The 18,425-nt window shown below is 57.0% G+C and overlaps 1 protein-coding gene across 1 annotated transcript in view; it reads left to right on the top strand.

The window, feature by feature from the left end:
- KIRREL3 (kirre like nephrin family adhesion molecule 3) overlaps window positions 1-18,425 on the top strand; it is a 308,280-nt gene that overhangs the window by 274,728 nt on the left and 15,127 nt on the right. The window contains exons 7-11 of the mRNA XM_068977330.1: window positions 615-765; window positions 6,027-6,132; window positions 11,110-11,258; window positions 12,681-12,808; window positions 14,135-14,261. Of these exons, the coding sequence (XP_068833431.1) occupies window positions 615-765; window positions 6,027-6,132; window positions 11,110-11,258; window positions 12,681-12,808; window positions 14,135-14,261 (661 nt within the window). The remainder of the gene's footprint in view (window positions 1-614; window positions 766-6,026; window positions 6,133-11,109; window positions 11,259-12,680; window positions 12,809-14,134; window positions 14,262-18,425) is intronic.

Consider the following 18,425-nt stretch of genomic DNA (forward strand, 5'->3'; position numbering starts at 1 on the left):
CTGTTTTCTCAACTGCTAAATGAAAGACGATGGCACTTGTCATGTCTGTGGCTTAGTCTGAGCTCCAGTGAGGTCTGGTAGTGAAGTCGAAAAGTTGAGAGTTTATACAGGTAAAGTAATGAAATGGTCAGTGGGCGCTGATTCTTCACGCGTCTCCACCCTAGCCCTGCCTTTACCCCCACTCCCCAAGCTGTGCACCCTTCTGCAGCCAGCATCATTCCTGGGGCCACAGCACCTGCTATCCCCATCTCAGCACTCCGTACAGACCCAGAGACACCCCCAGACCAGAGGTAGAATAGTTACAAGTTCATTTCTACATAGCACCGGCAGCCTGGTTTCCACTGGGCGCAAGCTGGTTTCTTTTGTGTCTGGGTGGGCAAGTCACTTTCCAGTTCCTTTTTCCTCCTGAAGCCTGGCACTCAGCCAGGCCAGGGAGCCAAGGGTGACCCGAGGCTCTGCATGGAGGTGGGCGCCCACGGGTGTCCTGAGCTGACCTACCTCTATCCACAGAGCTCTTTCCTCCTCTCCGAGGCTGGCGCGTGTCCTGCCCCACCTGCCCAGCTGTCGCAGTGATGAGTGACCTGGGGCCTTCTTTCTCCCCACCCGACCCATAGACCCTTCTCCGAGATGGCAAGCGTGAGAGCATTGTGAGCACCCTCTTCATTTCCCCCGGCGATGTGGAGAACGGGCAGAGCATCGTATGCCGAGCCACCAACAAAGCCATCCCCGGAGGGAAGGAGACCTCAGTCACCATCGACATCCAGCGTGAGTACTGACCTGGCCGGGGGCAGGGACCATCCAGCACTCCTGCCCGGAGCACAGGCCGGGGGAAGTAGCCAGGCCGGGGCCAGACCCCTGCAGGACAGCTGGAGGCAGGACCTGGATCCGCCAATCCTAGGGGCTAGCGAGTTTGTCTGGCACCCAAGGACCGTTTTGTCCTTCTTACTGTCACCGGTGAGGGTGATAGTCCCCTTAGAAACATCACTGGGGACTCCCTGGCATTCCGGTGGTTAAGACCCCACCTCCGCTCCCGCTGCAGGAGGCACAGGTTCAATCCTTGGTTTGCATTCACCCTCTTCACCAGCTATTAAAACCCCCTCCACCTCCATCCACACCAGGCAGAGGGTTCTTCCATTCCCCATCCAGTGAGAGCCAGGATCACCACGGCTCTGGGCAGGCCAAGGACCAGGGTGATGGGAGGGAGGCTCTTGCTTTTAAGGTCGTGTAAGTTCAAGGTCACCCTGGGAGGAATGTCTCCCTCCCCTGCCCCAGTCCGGGCCCCACTGCCCACACCCACCTGCTTCTTAGCTGTAGCAGATATGGCATCAAGCTGCAGGCCCAACTGTGGAAAGAAAGCAAGATGTTGGGGGGATGGGGTAGTCTACGGCCCAGAAAGGCTCTACCACCCATGAGCTGTGTGGGCCTGAGCTGGTCATGTCACCCTGGCAACGCTGGTTCCTAGTCTCATTTGACTGAGTGACATCCAAGGTCTCTTCTCGCCCTGGGACTGACCGTGAATCAGAGGTATCTCCAGACACAAGCCAAATCTGGGAGGAATGAGAGAGAGAGCCACAGACATCCAAGCCTCCTGTACCAGGCTGCCCGTTGTGGCCACTGTGCAGCACCTCCGTCCTCTCCCCCCACCCCGCCCAGCTGGTCAGGAGGCCTGTGCCAGCCACAGAACCCCCAGGGAAGAAACCACCGGGTCGGCGCTTGGGGCCTGGCAGGAGCCTTGGGGGGAGCTATGTTTCTGCGTCACAAAGCAGAACCTTTCTGTCAACAAGAAAGTCGTCATCATGAGAACAGCCCACCAACTATTAAAACACGTTCCCCTGAACACGTGCTGATACCATGACGGATTCACCAGGACGCACAGACGATAGTCTGCCCGAGGAGGATGCCAGCCTTGCCAGGTCTCTGGGCCTCACTGACTTTCTTTCCAGGGATGTCTCAGCCACCCCAGGAGGGAGGCAGCAAGAGTGAGGTCAAAGTGAAGCTGAGAATCCAGGTGCCCAGTTTCCTAGATGGGCCCCGTGCGAGGCAGTCCAGAGTCGTGGTTGGAATTCTGGCTCTGCCCCTTACTGAGTGATCCTGGGCTGGTTATTTCACCTCTCTGTGCCTCGGTTTCCTCATCTGTATGTGGAGGTGCTTGGCTGGTACATACACTGGCTGGAAGGATTCAGTTAAAGCCTTCGGGCAGCGACCCCAGTGTGGCACCCAGCGCCTGTCGTGGGGGTGCAGCTGCCCCTCCCCGGTGCCCCCAGACCCCACAGGGAGGGGAGGTCTGCACCCACTCGCCCCCCTCCCCAAGGTGTCTACACGTGCCTGCTGAGCAAAAGAGCAGGCTCTCTCTGCCCCTCCCTCCTGCTCACCCTCCCACCCCCACACATCCCTTTGTTCATTCAGTAAGCGTCCGGCTGTTTACTGTGGACACCACAGGCTGGATCATAGCTGCCTTTGCAAACCTGCTCATTTTCTCAGTCAACCAAGAAGTATCCAAACTCAGCAAAAACACATTTGTTGTTTGTTTCCCTTGGTCTTTAGATGTTACCCAACGGAAGACAAAGCCCCCAGATTGAGTAATGGGAGAGAAAGCTTAACACCCCCAAAGTCTCGCTGCATCTGGACTCTGCATCCAGCTGCCAAGCTTCAAATGGATGTGCTATAAAATCACTGAGTCATGGAGTTTCTCTCCTTTCTCATTCCTTCCTGGATGTAATACTTCCCCTGAACGTGCGTGCATGCGAGCGCACACACACACACACACGCGCGCGCGCGCGTGTGGAGGCAGGCTACTGATGGAAACTCTAACAGACTCTCAGCTGTAACATCTGTTCAGTGCGATCTCAGTTCCGCCAGCTACATCAAAGCTGCCCCCTGCAAGTTATGCAACCGACATCACAAATGGGATTAAAATCATGTTTAATAGTCGGATATGACATAAACTATTTATACCTTCGGAGCCCAGTGGACTTGTGAAAATTCATATCCTGCACATGCAGAGGAGAAGTGTGGAGAGAGGGGTGTGGGCACCTCTGGGCCTGGGGTGGAGGCTCAGATGAGACCGGCCAGTGTGGAAGGTTCCCCGGGTGTGCGGGGAGCCTATTTTCCTGGGTACCGAGGATGCTGCAAAGAGGTGGGGAAGCTTCAGGAGACAGGCGTCCACAGGATAACTGAGAAGGGCAGCTCGGTGGTAGAGGAGGGGAGGGGAGCAGACAGCCGGAAGGGTCCTCCAGCAGGTGTGTGTTTCGTCTCTCTGTCCCTGGAAGTCTCACCACTTTATAAAGGACAGCCAGGTGGGGACTGGCCTCCTGGAGCTGCCGCGCACGTTCTGTGGCTGGTTTCTAGAAGCTGTTGAACTAGCCCTGAAAACTGGTGGTTCTCAGCTGGGTGGGCCAGCAGACAACCCACTCAGGTGATGGGGAAGAGCCAGGAGGAGGCTGCAGGGTTCTGGGGGTGTAGCTGTCTTGGGAGATATGGGCAGAGCTCTCAAGGCAAGTCCTGGCCACGCATCTTTGGGTCCGCTGGAGTCATGCTTTAAAAACCAGTGTAGAGAGTTTCCTTGGTAGCTCAGTGGTAAAGAATCTGCCTGCTAAGGCAGGAGATGTGGGTTCAGTCCTTGCTCTGGGAAGATCCCATGTGCTACAGAGCAACTGAGCCTTTGCACCACAACTACTGAGCCTGCGCTCTAGAGCCCGGGAGCCACAACTGCCGAACCCACGTGCCGCAACTGCTGAAACCCACGCACCCCAGAGCCCGTGCTCCACAGGAGGGGGAGCCACCACAATGAGAAGCCTGCACGCTGCATTAGAGAGTAGTCCCCGCTCACTGCAACTAGACAAAAGCCCACGCAGCAACAAAGACCCAGCACAGCCAAATAAATACAGACCTTTTTGAAATAATTCCTATTTTAAAATAAATGAATAAAAACCAACTTTGAGGTCACTGAAGTAGCCAACACTTCCCCACAATTAACTCTCCAGGAAAAGGCAAGCAAGTCATAGGAGACGTTCCCAGAATTGTGGTCCCATCCAGAACGGATGTGGGGAGAACAGCTCCAGCTTGTCCAACCACCTGATGCTGTCAGGAAGCAGCATTCTCTCCTGCATCTTAACAAGCTGTCTGCACACCCCAGTGCAGCCCTGTGGGTCATCTCCCCTCAAGCCCGGCACCCCAGAAGGCAGCTTGAACACCAGCAGGGCACAGGGAGGGCACACTGCCAAGCAATCCCAACTCTGGGGTGGGTGAGGCTCCATCTGCAGCTGGGCGGCTGCACACAGCTGACTCTCAAGGGGCTCAGGGAACCCTCTATCATCTCAACCAGGAGCTGGGCCAGGTAGCTGGAGTCTTGCTCCCCCGGTGGTGCCCTTCATGTGCACCCAGAGCAGGTCAGCATTTTCCAGATGGTCTCTGAGAAACCAGCTTTCTCACTTCTTTTTCTGAAAATGGGGTGAACCGCCAGCAGGTCCTCCTGCCCTCCCAGCACAGAGCTGTGCCTATAGATGAGGCCTGGCAGAAGATGTGGCCCCGGGGCCTGACTAGGACCCAGGGACCAAGCTGCCCTCTTCACTCAGCCTAGCGCTGAGCTCCAGCCAGACCTCCAGACCTGCATCTCCGCTCCCCTGGCACGTGGACCATGCCCGGGGTGCTAAGGCCTGGGCGCCTACCCCGGGGCACATGGATGCCCGGCTTTCAGAGCGGGTCCTGAACTGGCTTCCCCCAAGCTCAGGAGGGCCAGGGCACCTCGGGGTCTCTTTCCGGGCTGATTCCCCACCTCTGATCTCTGCTCTGGATACCGCCTCCTCTGTTTCCAACTCTCCGTCATCCTGTCTCTCTCCTCTATGTCTCATTATTGTCTTTGGCTTTTTCCCCAGCACCTTATCACTTTCTGTCTCCATCTGTTCAGTCCCCCTTGGTCTTCTGGCCTTAAGTCTAAAATTTTTGTCTGATTGTGTGTCTCTCTGAACACGTGAGTCTCTGAGCCTATCCGTGTCTGCTCTTTGCTTCTCTATGTCTCTGCACTTTCGCCCCCCCCCACCACCTCCCTCTCCCTCTCCCTCTCTCCCTCTCGGTCTCTCTCCTTCTCCTTCCCTCCCTCATCTTCACATCTCTCCTACATAGGCATCTCTATGCCCCCCATCCCTCCCCCACTTCCCTTCCGCATGACCTCTCTGTGTCTCTGTCTTTCTCTACCTCTCTGACTTCCTGTTTCCTCCACCTCTGAGCATTTCGCACTTGAGAGCTGGGCTTCATTGTGTTGAGTGTCAAAAACAAGCCCTGCCTGGGGAGCTGAGGGCTGAGTGACACCCGTCAGGACTCAGCAGAGATGGTTAGGGTCGGGGAAGGCTGTAAGTGCCAAGGTAACCGATGCACCTTTACACAAAGAGATGCAAGACGGACGTTTCAAAGACTGAAAAGTTCGTATTTAAAGGGACTTAGTATCCGCATCCTCCTTGTGCGCCCCCCACACCCTTTTCAGACCTCTCTTTCCTGCAGTGGTTTGTTCACCCAAAGCTGGAATGTAGGCAGCAAGCACCCTCTGGGGCCCAGACAGCGTTGCTTCCGGGGTGGCTGTTCGTTTAAACACCAGCCTTGAATCCATTCCTGATGCTGGGAAAGATTGAGGGCAGGAGGAGAAGGGGACAACAGAGTGCGAGATGGTTGGACGGCACCACCGATTCAATGGACATGAATTTGAGCAAACTCCGGGAGATAGTGGAGGACAGGGAATCCTGGCGTGCTGCAGTCCATGGGGTCACAAAGAGTTAGACACAACTTAGTGGCTGAACAACAATAACTTGAATCCCTAGCAGGAGTCCTGAGCCCACTGCCAGGACGCCCTGATTCGTGCACTTCCAGGGACGGAGGGAGCCCCCTGCCGAGGCCCCCAGTTTTCTGGGGACCAGCAGGGGAGTGGCTGCTCTGAGAGACCCCGGGGGTGGAATTGCTGGGCTTTACCCTCATGTGCCCCCAAACCGTGGTGCACAGAGCACCACAGTCTGCAAGGGTGCCTCTTCTCTCCACAGACCCCCCACTTGTCAACCTCTCGGTGGAGCCGCAGCCAGTGTTGGAGGACAACGTGGTCACGTTCCACTGCTCTGCCAAGGCCAACCCCGCGGTCACCCAGTACAGGTGAGAGGCCCTGCTGGGAGGTCCCCTCGACACCCTGCCTGGCACAGGGCTGTCACCTGCGGTCCAGGCATCCAGCACGGTGCTTGGTCCGCTGTGGGTGTCCAGGACCCTTCCCCAGCACACCTGTTCACCCTGCCCTGGCCAGGTGGACTTCGCCTTTTCCTCATGAACACAGACTCCCTTCCTCTGAGACAGAAGATGTCACTCCTTCTGTTTGCACAGCTTCTGTACCCCTTATTTCTGAAAGGAAGGAGACTCAGGAGAAAAAGCTAAAACAAGTCATCACGGTCAGTCAGATCCAGATTCTAGTCCTGTGCTCACCAAACAGGTCCCCTGGAAGGGTGGGTTTGCCAGGACCTCCAGCCCTGACCATCAGGCACCCAGATTCGTTGTCCCCACGGCCCCCCTGCAGCTGTTGCCCGCCGCACGGATGAAAGTCTCACTGATTTTCACAAGCCTGTCCTTCCCTGTTGAAGGCGGGAACTGCCGTTTAGTCACTTAAGCTGTCAGCGTGGAGCTCGTGTGGCAGGCTCTCAGCACTCCAGAATGTGGGCTCGCGGACTGTGTAAATGCACAGAGCGGGCCTCTGGGCCTCCTGCCTGGGCACCACCACTGCACGAGACTTCCAGACGCCAGTGGCCTCGGAGGTGCTCCTGGGCACACTCAGACACTCCCCGCCACTGCCCTCACTCTGCCCCGCTCCTTCCCCCAGCCCAGGCCTGATGGTGTCCCCCCCACCACTGAGATGGTCAGGAAGCCCCAGCATCACCCACTGCCAGGGATGCTAATGGTCCCAGACTCGGAAACAAACCTGCCGGTGGGAGTGGAGGACAGAGCCAAAGAGAGGCAGCGTGGCCTCAAAGGGCAGAACCTGAGAAACGGGTCAAAGAAGCAGCCAGAGGTTCAGGCTAGACACAGGCGATGCTCCCTGCAGTGCAGATAATTAGTGCAGAACCAGAAACCCCGGGAAAGCACAGAGCCTTCATCCTCAAGGATATTCTTAAATAGGATGAAAACCATATGTCCTCTGGGTTTAACCATTCATCCGGCTAGAGGCAGGAGAAAGATTAGATGACCTCCAGGCTCCCTGGAGTCCCGCGGCCCTGTGGGTCCGGGCAGCAGGTCTGGCTTGGCTAGGACAATGACAAAGATGCGGCAGGAGACCTGTATTTTTCTCTGGGCTTCCACCCTGCACCTGCAAGGCCTGGGCTCCATCCACAGGCGGGCTTCTCTCTGCTATTCGCTCTGCTCACAGGCCCTACACACCAGGTGTTGCATGCCCAGAGATCATCTCTCATGCCAGCTTCCCTGGGCTCCCCTTCTCTCCCACTGACACCCAAGCAGACCCACCCACATTCACTCTCATATCATGGCAATAATAAGGGATAAGTGTACATCTGAAAAGATCATTGAGAAGCAAATGTGGCAAGATATTGACCACGTTTGGTGAGTCTAGGTGAAGGGAGTATGGCAGTTTCCTGGATTGGTCTTGTGACTTCTCTATAACAAAGTTATGTTTAGTTTTTAAACTACAAAGTTAATAAGCCAGGACCTGCAGGTTTCCGTGGGTTCTGGGTCCCTGTGGTTTCCCTCTGTCTCCATCCTTCCGCACAGCTCAGAGCCTGGTCAACAGTCAGCCACAGAGGAGGAGCCAGAGGCAAAGGCCGGTCCCCCGCAGGTTTGACAGGCGAGCGCTTGCTCCTACTTGCCTCCTTCCCTCCCGGCCCTCCAGCCTGCCAGAGGCCCCAGAAGGCTTCAGTGCGGATCAGGCACCCTCCAGGGCTCCAGAGGCTTTCGGGGAGCCCTTCTGGCCTCCAGGGACATGTCAGGGAGCCCCAGCGGCCCAGGAGGAAGGGGGTGGTGAGAGGAGGCGGGTGTCTATGCCCATCCCCTGTGGCTCAGCCTCTTGGCCTCCGAAAGGGCTCCCCAGCAGGCAGATGGCCCTTCTAAATGCAGTGTTGGGATCCAAGAGGAAGGGCCTTGAGCGATCTCAGCACTTGAGTCCATGGATTTTTCCCAGCTGACCTGGTCGGGACTAAGAGATCTTTGTTTTTCAACTCCTGCCTTGGTCTTGATTGCTTCCTCCTGTTTCACACAAGAGGGCGTGATCTTGGAAATCAGAGATGCGCCCTGGTCCACCCCAGCACCCAGCAAGGGGCTCCGGGTGGATGTGGGAGCCCGTCCAACTGAACTCAGCCTCACTTGGCTGGACCAGCTGCCTGGGGTGAGCACACTGCCTCTCTGTGCCCCTCTGAGTCTCAGGGCCCCCACCCCACCATGCAGGGAACAGGGCTGGGGTCTACCAGCCAGTGGGAAAGGCGGGGCTGTGGAGGACAGCCTGTGGCAGTGACACACCAGCCTCCTGATTGTGTGATGTAAATAATTAATCCTCTTACGTCTGCTCTGGCCAAATTACACATTGATTGGGAAAGCTTAATCTGACTCCTGTTCCGAGGGGCTGGGCGAGGCGGTGAAAACGGTGGTGGTGGGAGGATGAAGGGACTGGAGGAAAGAGGAGGAGGAGGCCAAGCTGAGAAACTAGAGAAGAGAGGAGATGGGAGCAGAGGGGAGATGAGACCGGGAGGTGGGACATAGAGGGGAGGGGATGGGAGGGGAGCTGGGAGAGGGTGGGACTTGCTGTCTGGCTCACCCTGGTCATGTGACCTGCTGCTTCAGTAAGTGGGTTGAGCTTCTGGAACAGATCCCTCCGAGGGTTTTTGTTGTTATTTTGGGGTTTTTTTGTGGGGGTTGGGGAGTACAGAAGGGGAATAAAGGCAGGGAAGAAAAAGAGTGGCTGAGTGAGAGGTGAGCTGGGGACTCGTGGGGTGACCCCCAGAGACCCAGCCCCACAGCTGGCCCCCTGGGACGGTGGGAGAAGACCGTCTCTGAGTTCTTCTCAGTGACCCCCCCCCCCCCATTTCTAAGGTGGGGATCAGCCCAGGGGAGCTGGGAGCAGCATCTGCACAGCCCTCCAGCGTCTCTTCAGCCTCCCTTCTTTGAATCTGAGAGGGGAAGCCAGACTGGTTGGGGGAAGAGGAGCCCTGTGTGGCCAGGAGTGCTGAGTTCCAGGCCAGAGATAGCCCCAGCCGTTCTGAGTTCCTGGGGGCCCCAGTAGGGAGCTTTCACCCTGCTTACACTGTGAGGGACCTCAGACGGGTGGGGAGAAAGCCCCCGCTTCCCCCAGGAACCCCCAATAATGGAAGAGGACTGCCCAGCAGAGTCTGCTCCCTGGGGCTGTGGGCAACCAGGGGCAGGGTGGTCTCACCTGCCTCCTCCCAGCCCAGCCGGCTGCCCCCTCCTCGTAGCATCCCACCACCTGCCCCCTCACAGCTGCAGGGTGGGTGGAGCAGGGGCTGGATGCCGATCCACCACTGTGTGTCCCGGACTGAACTCGTCTGCCTCAGGTGGGAGCTGTGCCTGACTGTTAAGTGTGGTCATTAAATTAAAGTTAGAGATTGAAATGATTCATGAATAACTCATAATGGGTTGTTGGGAAGCTCCTTCAGCTCTCAGGGAACTATGGTTCGCTCTGTTGTTAAACTGTAATTGTTATTATTAATTGTCTTCTTAATAACGATCTGACACTAATTCAAGATAATAACTGCACAGTGCCAGCCTGGTGCTCTCTGTGGTACTGGGAGACAGCCACCTCCCGAGCCGGATGGCCTGGCTAAGCAGGAGCAGGTGGAGGGAAGGGCAGGACGCAGGGCTCTGCCCTCCGTGACCCCAGGAAAGGGGGCCCTGAGAATGTGGCTACCTGGAGTCGTGGTAGCCCCAGGATAATGGGGGCCTCCCCAGCCCTGGCAAAGACATGCACTCCAGGGACTTCCTTGTGATCCAGTGGTTAAGACTCTGTGCTTCCGCTTCAGAGGGAACTAAGATCCCCTGAGCCGCACAGTGGCCAAAAACAAAACACATTTTAAAAGACATGTACCCCAAAACAGGCCTGAACTACAGTGGGAAGTACCTATTGGGAACTTGTGTGTTTTCAAAAAGGTTTAAGCATAGTAAGAGTAACCCAGGGAAAGCGCTGATTCTCCTTGTGCACACGCACCCCTGGGGTGCTCTGCCATACAGACAGCAGGCTGTCTGCTGCACCAGGACAGTGATCACCGCCCCAGGGCCAGACCCAAGATACCCATCAGTCAGCTGGCCTATGAAAGAAGTCAGCATAGCTGTCTTCCCATCACCCCCACCAACCCAACTGCCGGTCCCATAAAAGCAGTGCTGAGACAGCCCAGGTCCCCAAGGAGCAGAGCCAGGACGGCAGGCAGAGGGTGTGGAGGAACATGAGTAAGTGGGAGAGGGATGAAGGGCTTTCGGGAGAGAGGGGCACTATGATGGGACCCACTCTGGGGACAGGAGTCAGGACGGGGGAACTGGGAGAGCTGCCAGAGCAGGAGGGTGGGCAGTCGAGACCACGCCTATCCCCTCTCCATCAGCGTCTTGTCTTGTCTGAAAATCAAGCTTCCTGATGCCCGTGCATGTGTGTACACGTGTGTGTGCAGGTGTACACGCACCAATGGGCACACACCACTAGACCTTGGCCTCTTCAGTCACGGGCTTGGCCTCCTTTTCCAGTGTGGTCCAGGACTAGACCCCCAGGGGAGCTCAGAGCAGGACAGCCAAGCTGCCCAGGGTCTGGCAGTTGGGTTAGCCGTTGCCTGGCCAGCCACATGGGCAGACCCACTGAAAAGCCAACCCACCTCCCTCCAGAATAACCCATCAGTCAAGTACTGCTGGCTGCCTGGTGACCCACAGCCCAGAGCCCACCACCCCACCACTGACCCCTTCCCAAGCCCCAGAAGTAGCCCCTCTGTGGAGGCTCCCCCAAGGCACCCCTTGGGGGCCTGCCCTACCCTGCCCCTCGCCAGGCCTCATCTTCCAGCGGGTGGGAGGCATCCTGCCCCCCCGGGCGGGACGCATCCTGCCCCCCCGGGCGGGAGGTCCACACCAGCCCCAGTGCCTGTGTTACAGGTGGGCCAAGCGGGGCCAGATCATCAAGGAAGCCTCAGGGGAGGTGTACCGGACCACCGTGGACTACACGTACTTCTCAGAGCCCATCTCCTGCGAGGTGACCAATGCCCTGGGCAGCACCAACATCAGCCGCACGGTCGACGTCTACTGTGAGTGGCTCGGGCCTTCCCTGGCGCATGGGCTCTGGCCAGTCTCCGCTCTCGGCTGGGGGAACCATCGTGGGCTCATTGCACACGACATAAGAACGCCTCCCAAGCTCGGAATCCATGCCCTTTACAGAAAACGTCCCCACGTACTGTCTCGTGTTTATCTTGACCCTCATAATCTCCCAGGGAGGGGACCTTCCTGGTGTCCAGTGGTTAGGACTCTACTTTCACTGCAGAGGGTGAAGGCTCCATCTCTGGTTGGGGAACTAAGATCCTACAAGCCACGCAGCATGGCCAAAAAAAAATTCTATTAAATCTATTTTTTTAAAAAAATCATCTAAGGAGGCTAGAATTCTTATTCCCAGCACCCAGATGAGGGGACGGAGGCCTGAGGTCACACAACAAATGAGGAGCAAAATGAGGACCAAGATGGGTCAGCCCCCCATCAGCGGCTCCCCCTCCTCGCCGCTGGCCAGGCAGGGACCCTCGGGGGAGCCAGCCCTCAGCTGTGTTCACAGCGTTGACCGTCAGCTCATCCAAAGCCCTGTGCAGATTTAGAAGTACTCTTACAAACTTTATTCCTACCGGCCTCAGCAGGAAGCACGATGACTCCCTGTTTGCATCAGGGGACTCTTGAGGGCCTCCTGACCCTGGTTTCACACCTGCTCCCTGAAGGCAGCTCTCTGCACACCCTCCTGTTACTGCCCCTGAAATCCCACTGCTGCACCTGCTCTGGGAACCCAGGCTCCATCTGCAGGGGCTTCTGGTTAGGGCGGGGGAGGGGCAGGGGGGAGGAGTCTCCACTAACAGGATGCGTGCGGGGAAAGGACCTGAAGGTCTCCCCTTCAGTGTTGAAAAGGAGGTGGGGCGGGGCTGGAATAGAGGATAACGGGGGGCAGGGGGACACCGCACAGGAGGCCTGGTGTCCCCCACTCCTTATCTCCCAGCCCTGCAGTGGCCCTGCGGTGGCCCAGGAGCTGGGCTAGGTGCACGGGGAACTTGGCTCCAGGTCACCTGCTGAGGCCTGAAGGAGGTGGACAGTTGACTTGAAGGCAGACAGAGATTCTGGGGTGGGAGGCAGGCCCTTCCCTCCACACCCTGGGGCCAGGGTGGGGCTTCCTGGGATCAGGAGAAAGGGAAGGGGATGGGAGAGCACGGGGGTGGGGGATGGGGGTTGCAAATCCAGGCAGAAATGGGGCCAGAGCAGCTTTTTCTGGGCCTGGAGCTGCCTGCTTCCACAGTGGGCCCCAGGGAGGCTGGGCTGGGGGAGAGGGGTCCTACTGCTTAGCTTCCAGGCCAGGCCCAGACAGCTGGAGGCCTGACCTGTAAGGGACGGGGCAAGCATAGTGGAGGAGAGAAGGGGCAGACAGAAGGGTCCTGCACCCTGCCCACCACAGCCCCGGCTCCTCCCTCCTCCCACGGCAGTTGGGCCCAGGATGACCACAGAGCCCCAGTCCCTGCTCGTAGACCTGGGCTCGGACGCCGTCTTCAGCTGCGCCTGGACAGGCAACCCATCCCTGACCATCGTCTGGATGAAGCGGGGCTCGGGCGTGGTGAGTCCACAGCTGGGACCACAGAGAGCCTGGCAGGGGTGTGGGGACCTCAGGCCCGGGGGGAAACTGCCTCCCGGGGCCCTTCTCACTCATACACTAGAGATGAGAGCCTCCCGTGTAAACTGCAGGAAGAGGGGCCCCAGAAAGAGGAGAAGGAGCCCCAGGTACCCACACCTACCCCCCTTAGCCCTAAACACATTCAGCCAGTGCAGTTTCGCCCTGTCATGAACCTTATAAGAAAAGCAGGTGGTCACCAAAACACTGGGAGTGAAAAGTCCCTAGAAAGGTTTTTCATCTTTCCCCTAATAGTCATTACCTTCAGCTTTGCAGTTAAGCCTGGCTTTCTCCCTGCTTTTTCCTCTTTTAAAGTGTGTCTGTTCTTTAGAGGAGGAAATGGCAACCCACTCCAGTATTCTTGCCTGGAAAACCCCATGGACAGAGGAGCCTGGCGGGTTACAGTCCATGGAGTCACAAGAGCCGGACACGACTGAGCGACTTAAGTACCAAGAGTTTCAGACCTCCCTCCTCCCAGGAGGACCCGTGAGAGCCTCAGGCAGGGAAGCAGGGGGGAAAGTGACTTCTGTGTCCCCTACTGTCTGCTGGACACTACACTGTCCTCCGAGTGCCACTCCGCATTATAGGGATAAGGAAAGGGCCTCAAAGAAGAGAACTAGAGCCCAAAGCCACACAAGGAGGCACCTCTGAAGCCGGGATCTCAACTCAGACATCGAATGCCAAAGCCTATTTCCTTCTCATCCCTCCAAAAGTTAGTCTCTCAGTCGTGTCCAACTCTTTGTGATCCCATGGACTGTAGCCCCGCCAGCCTCCTCTGCCCATGGGATTCTCCAGGCAAGAATACTGGAGTGGGTTGCCATTTTCTCCTCCAAGGGATCTTCCCGACTCAGGGATTGAACCCGGGTTTCCCGTATTGCAGGCGGATTCTTTACCCCCTGAGCCACCAGGGAAGCCCCAAACCTTATCCCAAAGGAACACTGAAATGACTCAGGACAGACAGATCCAGGACCCTCACAGAAGCTCAGCTTCAGGATAGTCCTTCTCTCACTCCAGCCTCCCCCCTGCACCCACGACTTAGGGCTGCAGCATCTTCAGCCTCACAGGGTCCTCTGTGCTGGGGCTCGCCCCGTAGGACGGTCCGCCTGGCGCGCTGTGTAATAAGACATTCTGCCCCCTACCCTACCCCAGGGTTGTTCACTGAGACGCTGCAGACCAGCCCCACCGCCGCCCCCAGCCGCCTCTCAGCCCTTCTGGTTCAGAGACAGAGCCCAGCCCCTACTCTTAGTGTCTGACCCTCTCCACGTCTCCCAGGTCCTGAGCAATGAGAAGACCCTGACCCTCAAAGCTGTCCGCCAGGAGGACGCGGGGAAATACGTGTGCCGAGCTGTGGTGCCCCGGGTGGGGGCTGGGGAGCGAGAGGTGACGCTGACTGTCAATGGTAAGACCCCACTCACGCCAGGGCGGGGGTGGGGGGCCAAGAGGGTCCCAGGCGTTGCTCCGAGGGGTTGGTTTCTGCTCTGGGTCTATAGCGTCCCATCCACCTCTTCACGTCCACATCAGAGCCCAGCCCTGATGTGAGGAGGGACCCAGGTGGTTTCCTGGTCACCTCCCTCCTGTGTGCTTCTTCCACAAGATCTCAGCCCTAAGAGTGGCGGCTGATGGATTTTTCCCTGACCAGGTAAAAAGGTGAGAGGATCACTGGGCAACCAACATAGATCCCACATCCATCCTTTGACCTTGACCTTGGCCCTGCCGGGGAATTTTGGAGGGCATCTCTGCGACTCCTGGTCTACCTCTTCCCTTTGCATTAGAACCGCTCAACCGGAAAGACCCACCACCACCCCCACAGGGCCAAGTTCAAGGGGTCCCCTGAGGGCAGGGAACTGGTCTTATTATATATGATAAGGTCACAGCAGAGCAGGAGAGAACAGTGTGAGTTGCCAGAGAGCCGTCACGTGAGATGTTAAGGGCACAGGGCCTGGATCAGAGGATGTAGAAGCGGGGACCTAGCTCAGGTCAGGCCGAAGAAGGCTGGAGCAGTGGGACAGGAGTTCCGTGTTCCTGCCGTCCTGCACGCTCGGCAGCCAGCTCGGCTGGTCTGAGGGGGTGAGGATGCTATGGGCACCCCGACCCCGCGTTAACAGTCAACTTCCCTCTGCTGGGTTTCGTTTCTGCGCGAGCCCCCTGCTCTCACATGGCCCGCCTCTGATAGAAGCCCTGAGGCTCTGAGCCCCGGCAAGAACCGAAGCACCGGCCCAACTCTGCAGGGCTGCTGCAGACCAGGGCCCAGGCGAGGGGCTGAGCCAAGACCCGGAAGTCAGCCCGAGTGGCTTCATCTCGACCCAGGAAGCTGCCCACTGACAGCCATCTGGCCTCCCTCTTGCTAGAGACTGAAACCAGCTCGGTGCGTCCTCACCGCGCCCCGCCCCTGCCCCGCCCACTGCTGGCCCCGCCCACTGCTGGCCCCGTTAGCCAGCCTGCTCCCCACCCCCAGAGGGAGGGTGAATCCGCTCAGACCCCAGAACTGACTGTCCCGGGCAGGACCCGGTCTCGGGAGCCTTCCTGCCTTTCCTACGTGTCCCCAGGATGCCACCAATAAATTGGCGCTGCAGGGCTAAAAATAACAGCATCTGATCGCGCCTCCGTATATCCATGGCAACACAGGCTGCAGCCTTTTCCTGCCGGCTCCGGTGTCTGACACTCGGCTCCCCCGGCACCAGGCCCTGGTGAAATCAGTGGCCTCCCCACTGCCCCCTCTGGGAGGGCGCAGGGAGTCGTGCCGGCCAGCTCCCCTCCGATGGCCCTGTGACCAGTCCGGCTGGGGCCCTTCAGACTCACACGTGGCCCCAAGCCTGAAGCTTTTCAAGGAGCATCCTCGTGTCTGGGGGAAGCACGGTCGATACAGGAGGGACTGAAATGCGTGTCACTTCAGACTTTCAAGCATTTTCCAATGGGCATCAAAGCGGTCTCTCGAGGAGGGAACACACACCTCAGAGGGACACTCCTCTTGGATGGGACACCCCAGCCTGGGCCCTGGAGTCTCCAGGGTGTGATCTGTACCCCCCAGCGTTCTTCGTTCCGACCCCCTCCTCTGCCTCCAATCCTTTGGCACAGGCTCCCCTTGGCCCCCAGGAAGGAAGACGCCCAAGAGACCAAAGTGAAGCAAGGAGGCAGGGGAATGAACGGACTGGCCCGCAGAGAGGACCCTGCCAGCCCACACTATTCCCAGTCTGGAGTAGACTTGGGGATGAACTTATCTGTACTTGTGTCTAGAGAACAGGTGGAGGGATGGTGAAGACCTTTGGGCAGGGCCTGGACCCAAGGGCCCCACACTACTGACAAACCCCAGATGAGGTGAGGTTCTCGTCCAAAGGCACCCAGGCCAGGGGGTTACTGCTGGCCATCACCCGTTGGGGAATAAACTTGCCTAGATCTCTACTGATTGGGCTTAAACCTGGGATTTGCAGAAACGGGATGGAAAGCACACTACTGCTGCGTTCCGATCCCCCTAACCCTATCTCCCTCACCCGGATTTCTGTTTTCGCGTGAGAAGCCCTTATACGTGTATGCATTTTGTTGTTCAGCTGCTCAGTCGTGTCTGACTCTTTGCAACCCCATGAACTGCAGCAGCCAGGCTTCCCTGTCCTTCACCATCTCCTGGAGTTTGTTCAAACTCGTGTCCGTTGAGTCAGTGATGCCATCCAACCATCTCATCCTCTGCCACCACCTCCTCCTCCTGCCCTCAATCTTTCCCAGCATCAGGGTCTTTCCTGGTCACTTTGAGAACAGCTGAGACACACCACCCCACCCCCACCAAGGAAATCCTAGTTCCTGGGAAGTGAAGGCAAAGAGGTTTTATGGGATCATCACTTTCCGCCCAGCAGCACACCTGCCTTTCGAAAGCCAAAGGCTTCTTGGAGCTAAGGGATCTAAGAGAGAAACCCCTGAGGGTGGGAGCCCTTATCATGAGGGTCCCCGCCACACCCAGCACCAAGCCATTTCCCAGCCTAAACGCAATAGGAGTCACCTCAGCGATTCCCACGACGTTTCTCCCCTTGGCTGAGAGCTACTCGTGGAAATGCAAATCTGCTTTAATTCAGGTGGCTAATATACAGCAAATATGTTTGCAGCAGCTTTTGTTTTGTTCCCAGCATAACTCTGCCTGTGCTCCAGGTCTCTTGCTTTAGTTCTCTTTCCTGCCACCTAAGCCCCAAACTTTACCCCAGGGATTGGAAAGAGGGCACAAGGGTTTCTGCCCCCGCACCCTTTGCCTTAGCCACCCAGCCCAGCCAGGAGCCCGAGTCTCCTCCGTCCCAGTCTCACTGCCAGCTGGGCATCATGAAGGAATAACTTGGGTTAACAAACAGGCAGAAATGGACAGGAAGCACTGCCAGATTCCTGGTGGATCTTCCAAGCTGTCTGATGTGGTAAATGAGCCAAGTGTCCCTGGGGACATCCATGATCATGACCCATACACCTGTGCACACGTGGGCCAGATATGATAACGCTGAGGTCAGCTTTGGAGCCATGGTCCCCCCTGGGCTAGCGGGTATGTACATGGAGGCAGACAAGATGATGAACTAAGGGATCTCCTGAGACACCTGTGAGATGAAGGCTGTGAACGTATCCAGCCCAGTCCATCTATGTGGGGTGATTCCCCACTTGGGGGAGGAAGACCTTGTATTTCCCTTCCTGCCTGGTTTGCCTGGCTGGCCAAGGACACTGATTTGTTAGGCAAGCGCGCCCTCTACTGGATATATGAAGGAATGGTTTGAAATCCAGAAGCTGACTAAGACAGAGGTGACTTTAGTTTGCCAACAAAGGTCATAGTCAAAGCTATGGTTTTTCCAGTAGTCGTGTATGGATTTGAGAGTTGGGCTATAAATAAAGCTGAGCGCTGAAGAATTGATGCTTTTGAACTGTGGTGTTGGGGAAGACTCTTGAGAGTCCCTTGGACTGCAAGGAGATACAGCCTGTCCATCCTAAAGGAAATCAATCCTGAATATTCATTGGAAGGACTGATACTGAAGCTGAAACTCCAATATTTTGGCTACCTGATGCGAAGAACTGACTCATCTGAAAAGACCCTGATGCTGGGAAAGATTGAAGGCGGGAGAAGGGGATGACAGAGGATGATGGTTGGATGGCATCACTGACTCAATGGACATGAGTTTGAGTAAGCTCCAGGAGGTGGTGATGGACAGGGAGGCCTGGCATGCTGCAGCCCATGGGGTCACAAAGAGTCGGACACGACTGAGTGACTGAACTGAACTGAACTGATTTTAGTTAGGGGAGGTGACATTTCCTCCCTTCCTTCCTTCCTGACACCTCCGCCACTCCCTTCTCAGGTTCACCGCCTCCTTCATAAAGCTCTCCCAGCCTGCCAGGTAGATTTCTCTTACCTGTGAGGTCCGTTAGCACTTTGCCTGGTGTCAGCCTCACCTCCTTCTATCACCACCACCATCTTCTATTACAGCTCTTCATATCTCTGGGAATCCTGATTTAGAGGCATTCGCTCACTCTTCTTCTCTTGAAAGGTTTATGACTGACACCTCCTTTATCTCTGAAGCCCCTGCTAAATGTCTGCTGAATGAATGGATGT

This window comes from Capricornis sumatraensis, chromosome 8 (genome assembly GCF_032405125.1).
Source record: "Capricornis sumatraensis isolate serow.1 chromosome 8, serow.2, whole genome shotgun sequence".
In the NCBI taxonomy this organism is placed as follows: Eukaryota; Metazoa; Chordata; class Mammalia; order Artiodactyla; family Bovidae; genus Capricornis; species Capricornis sumatraensis.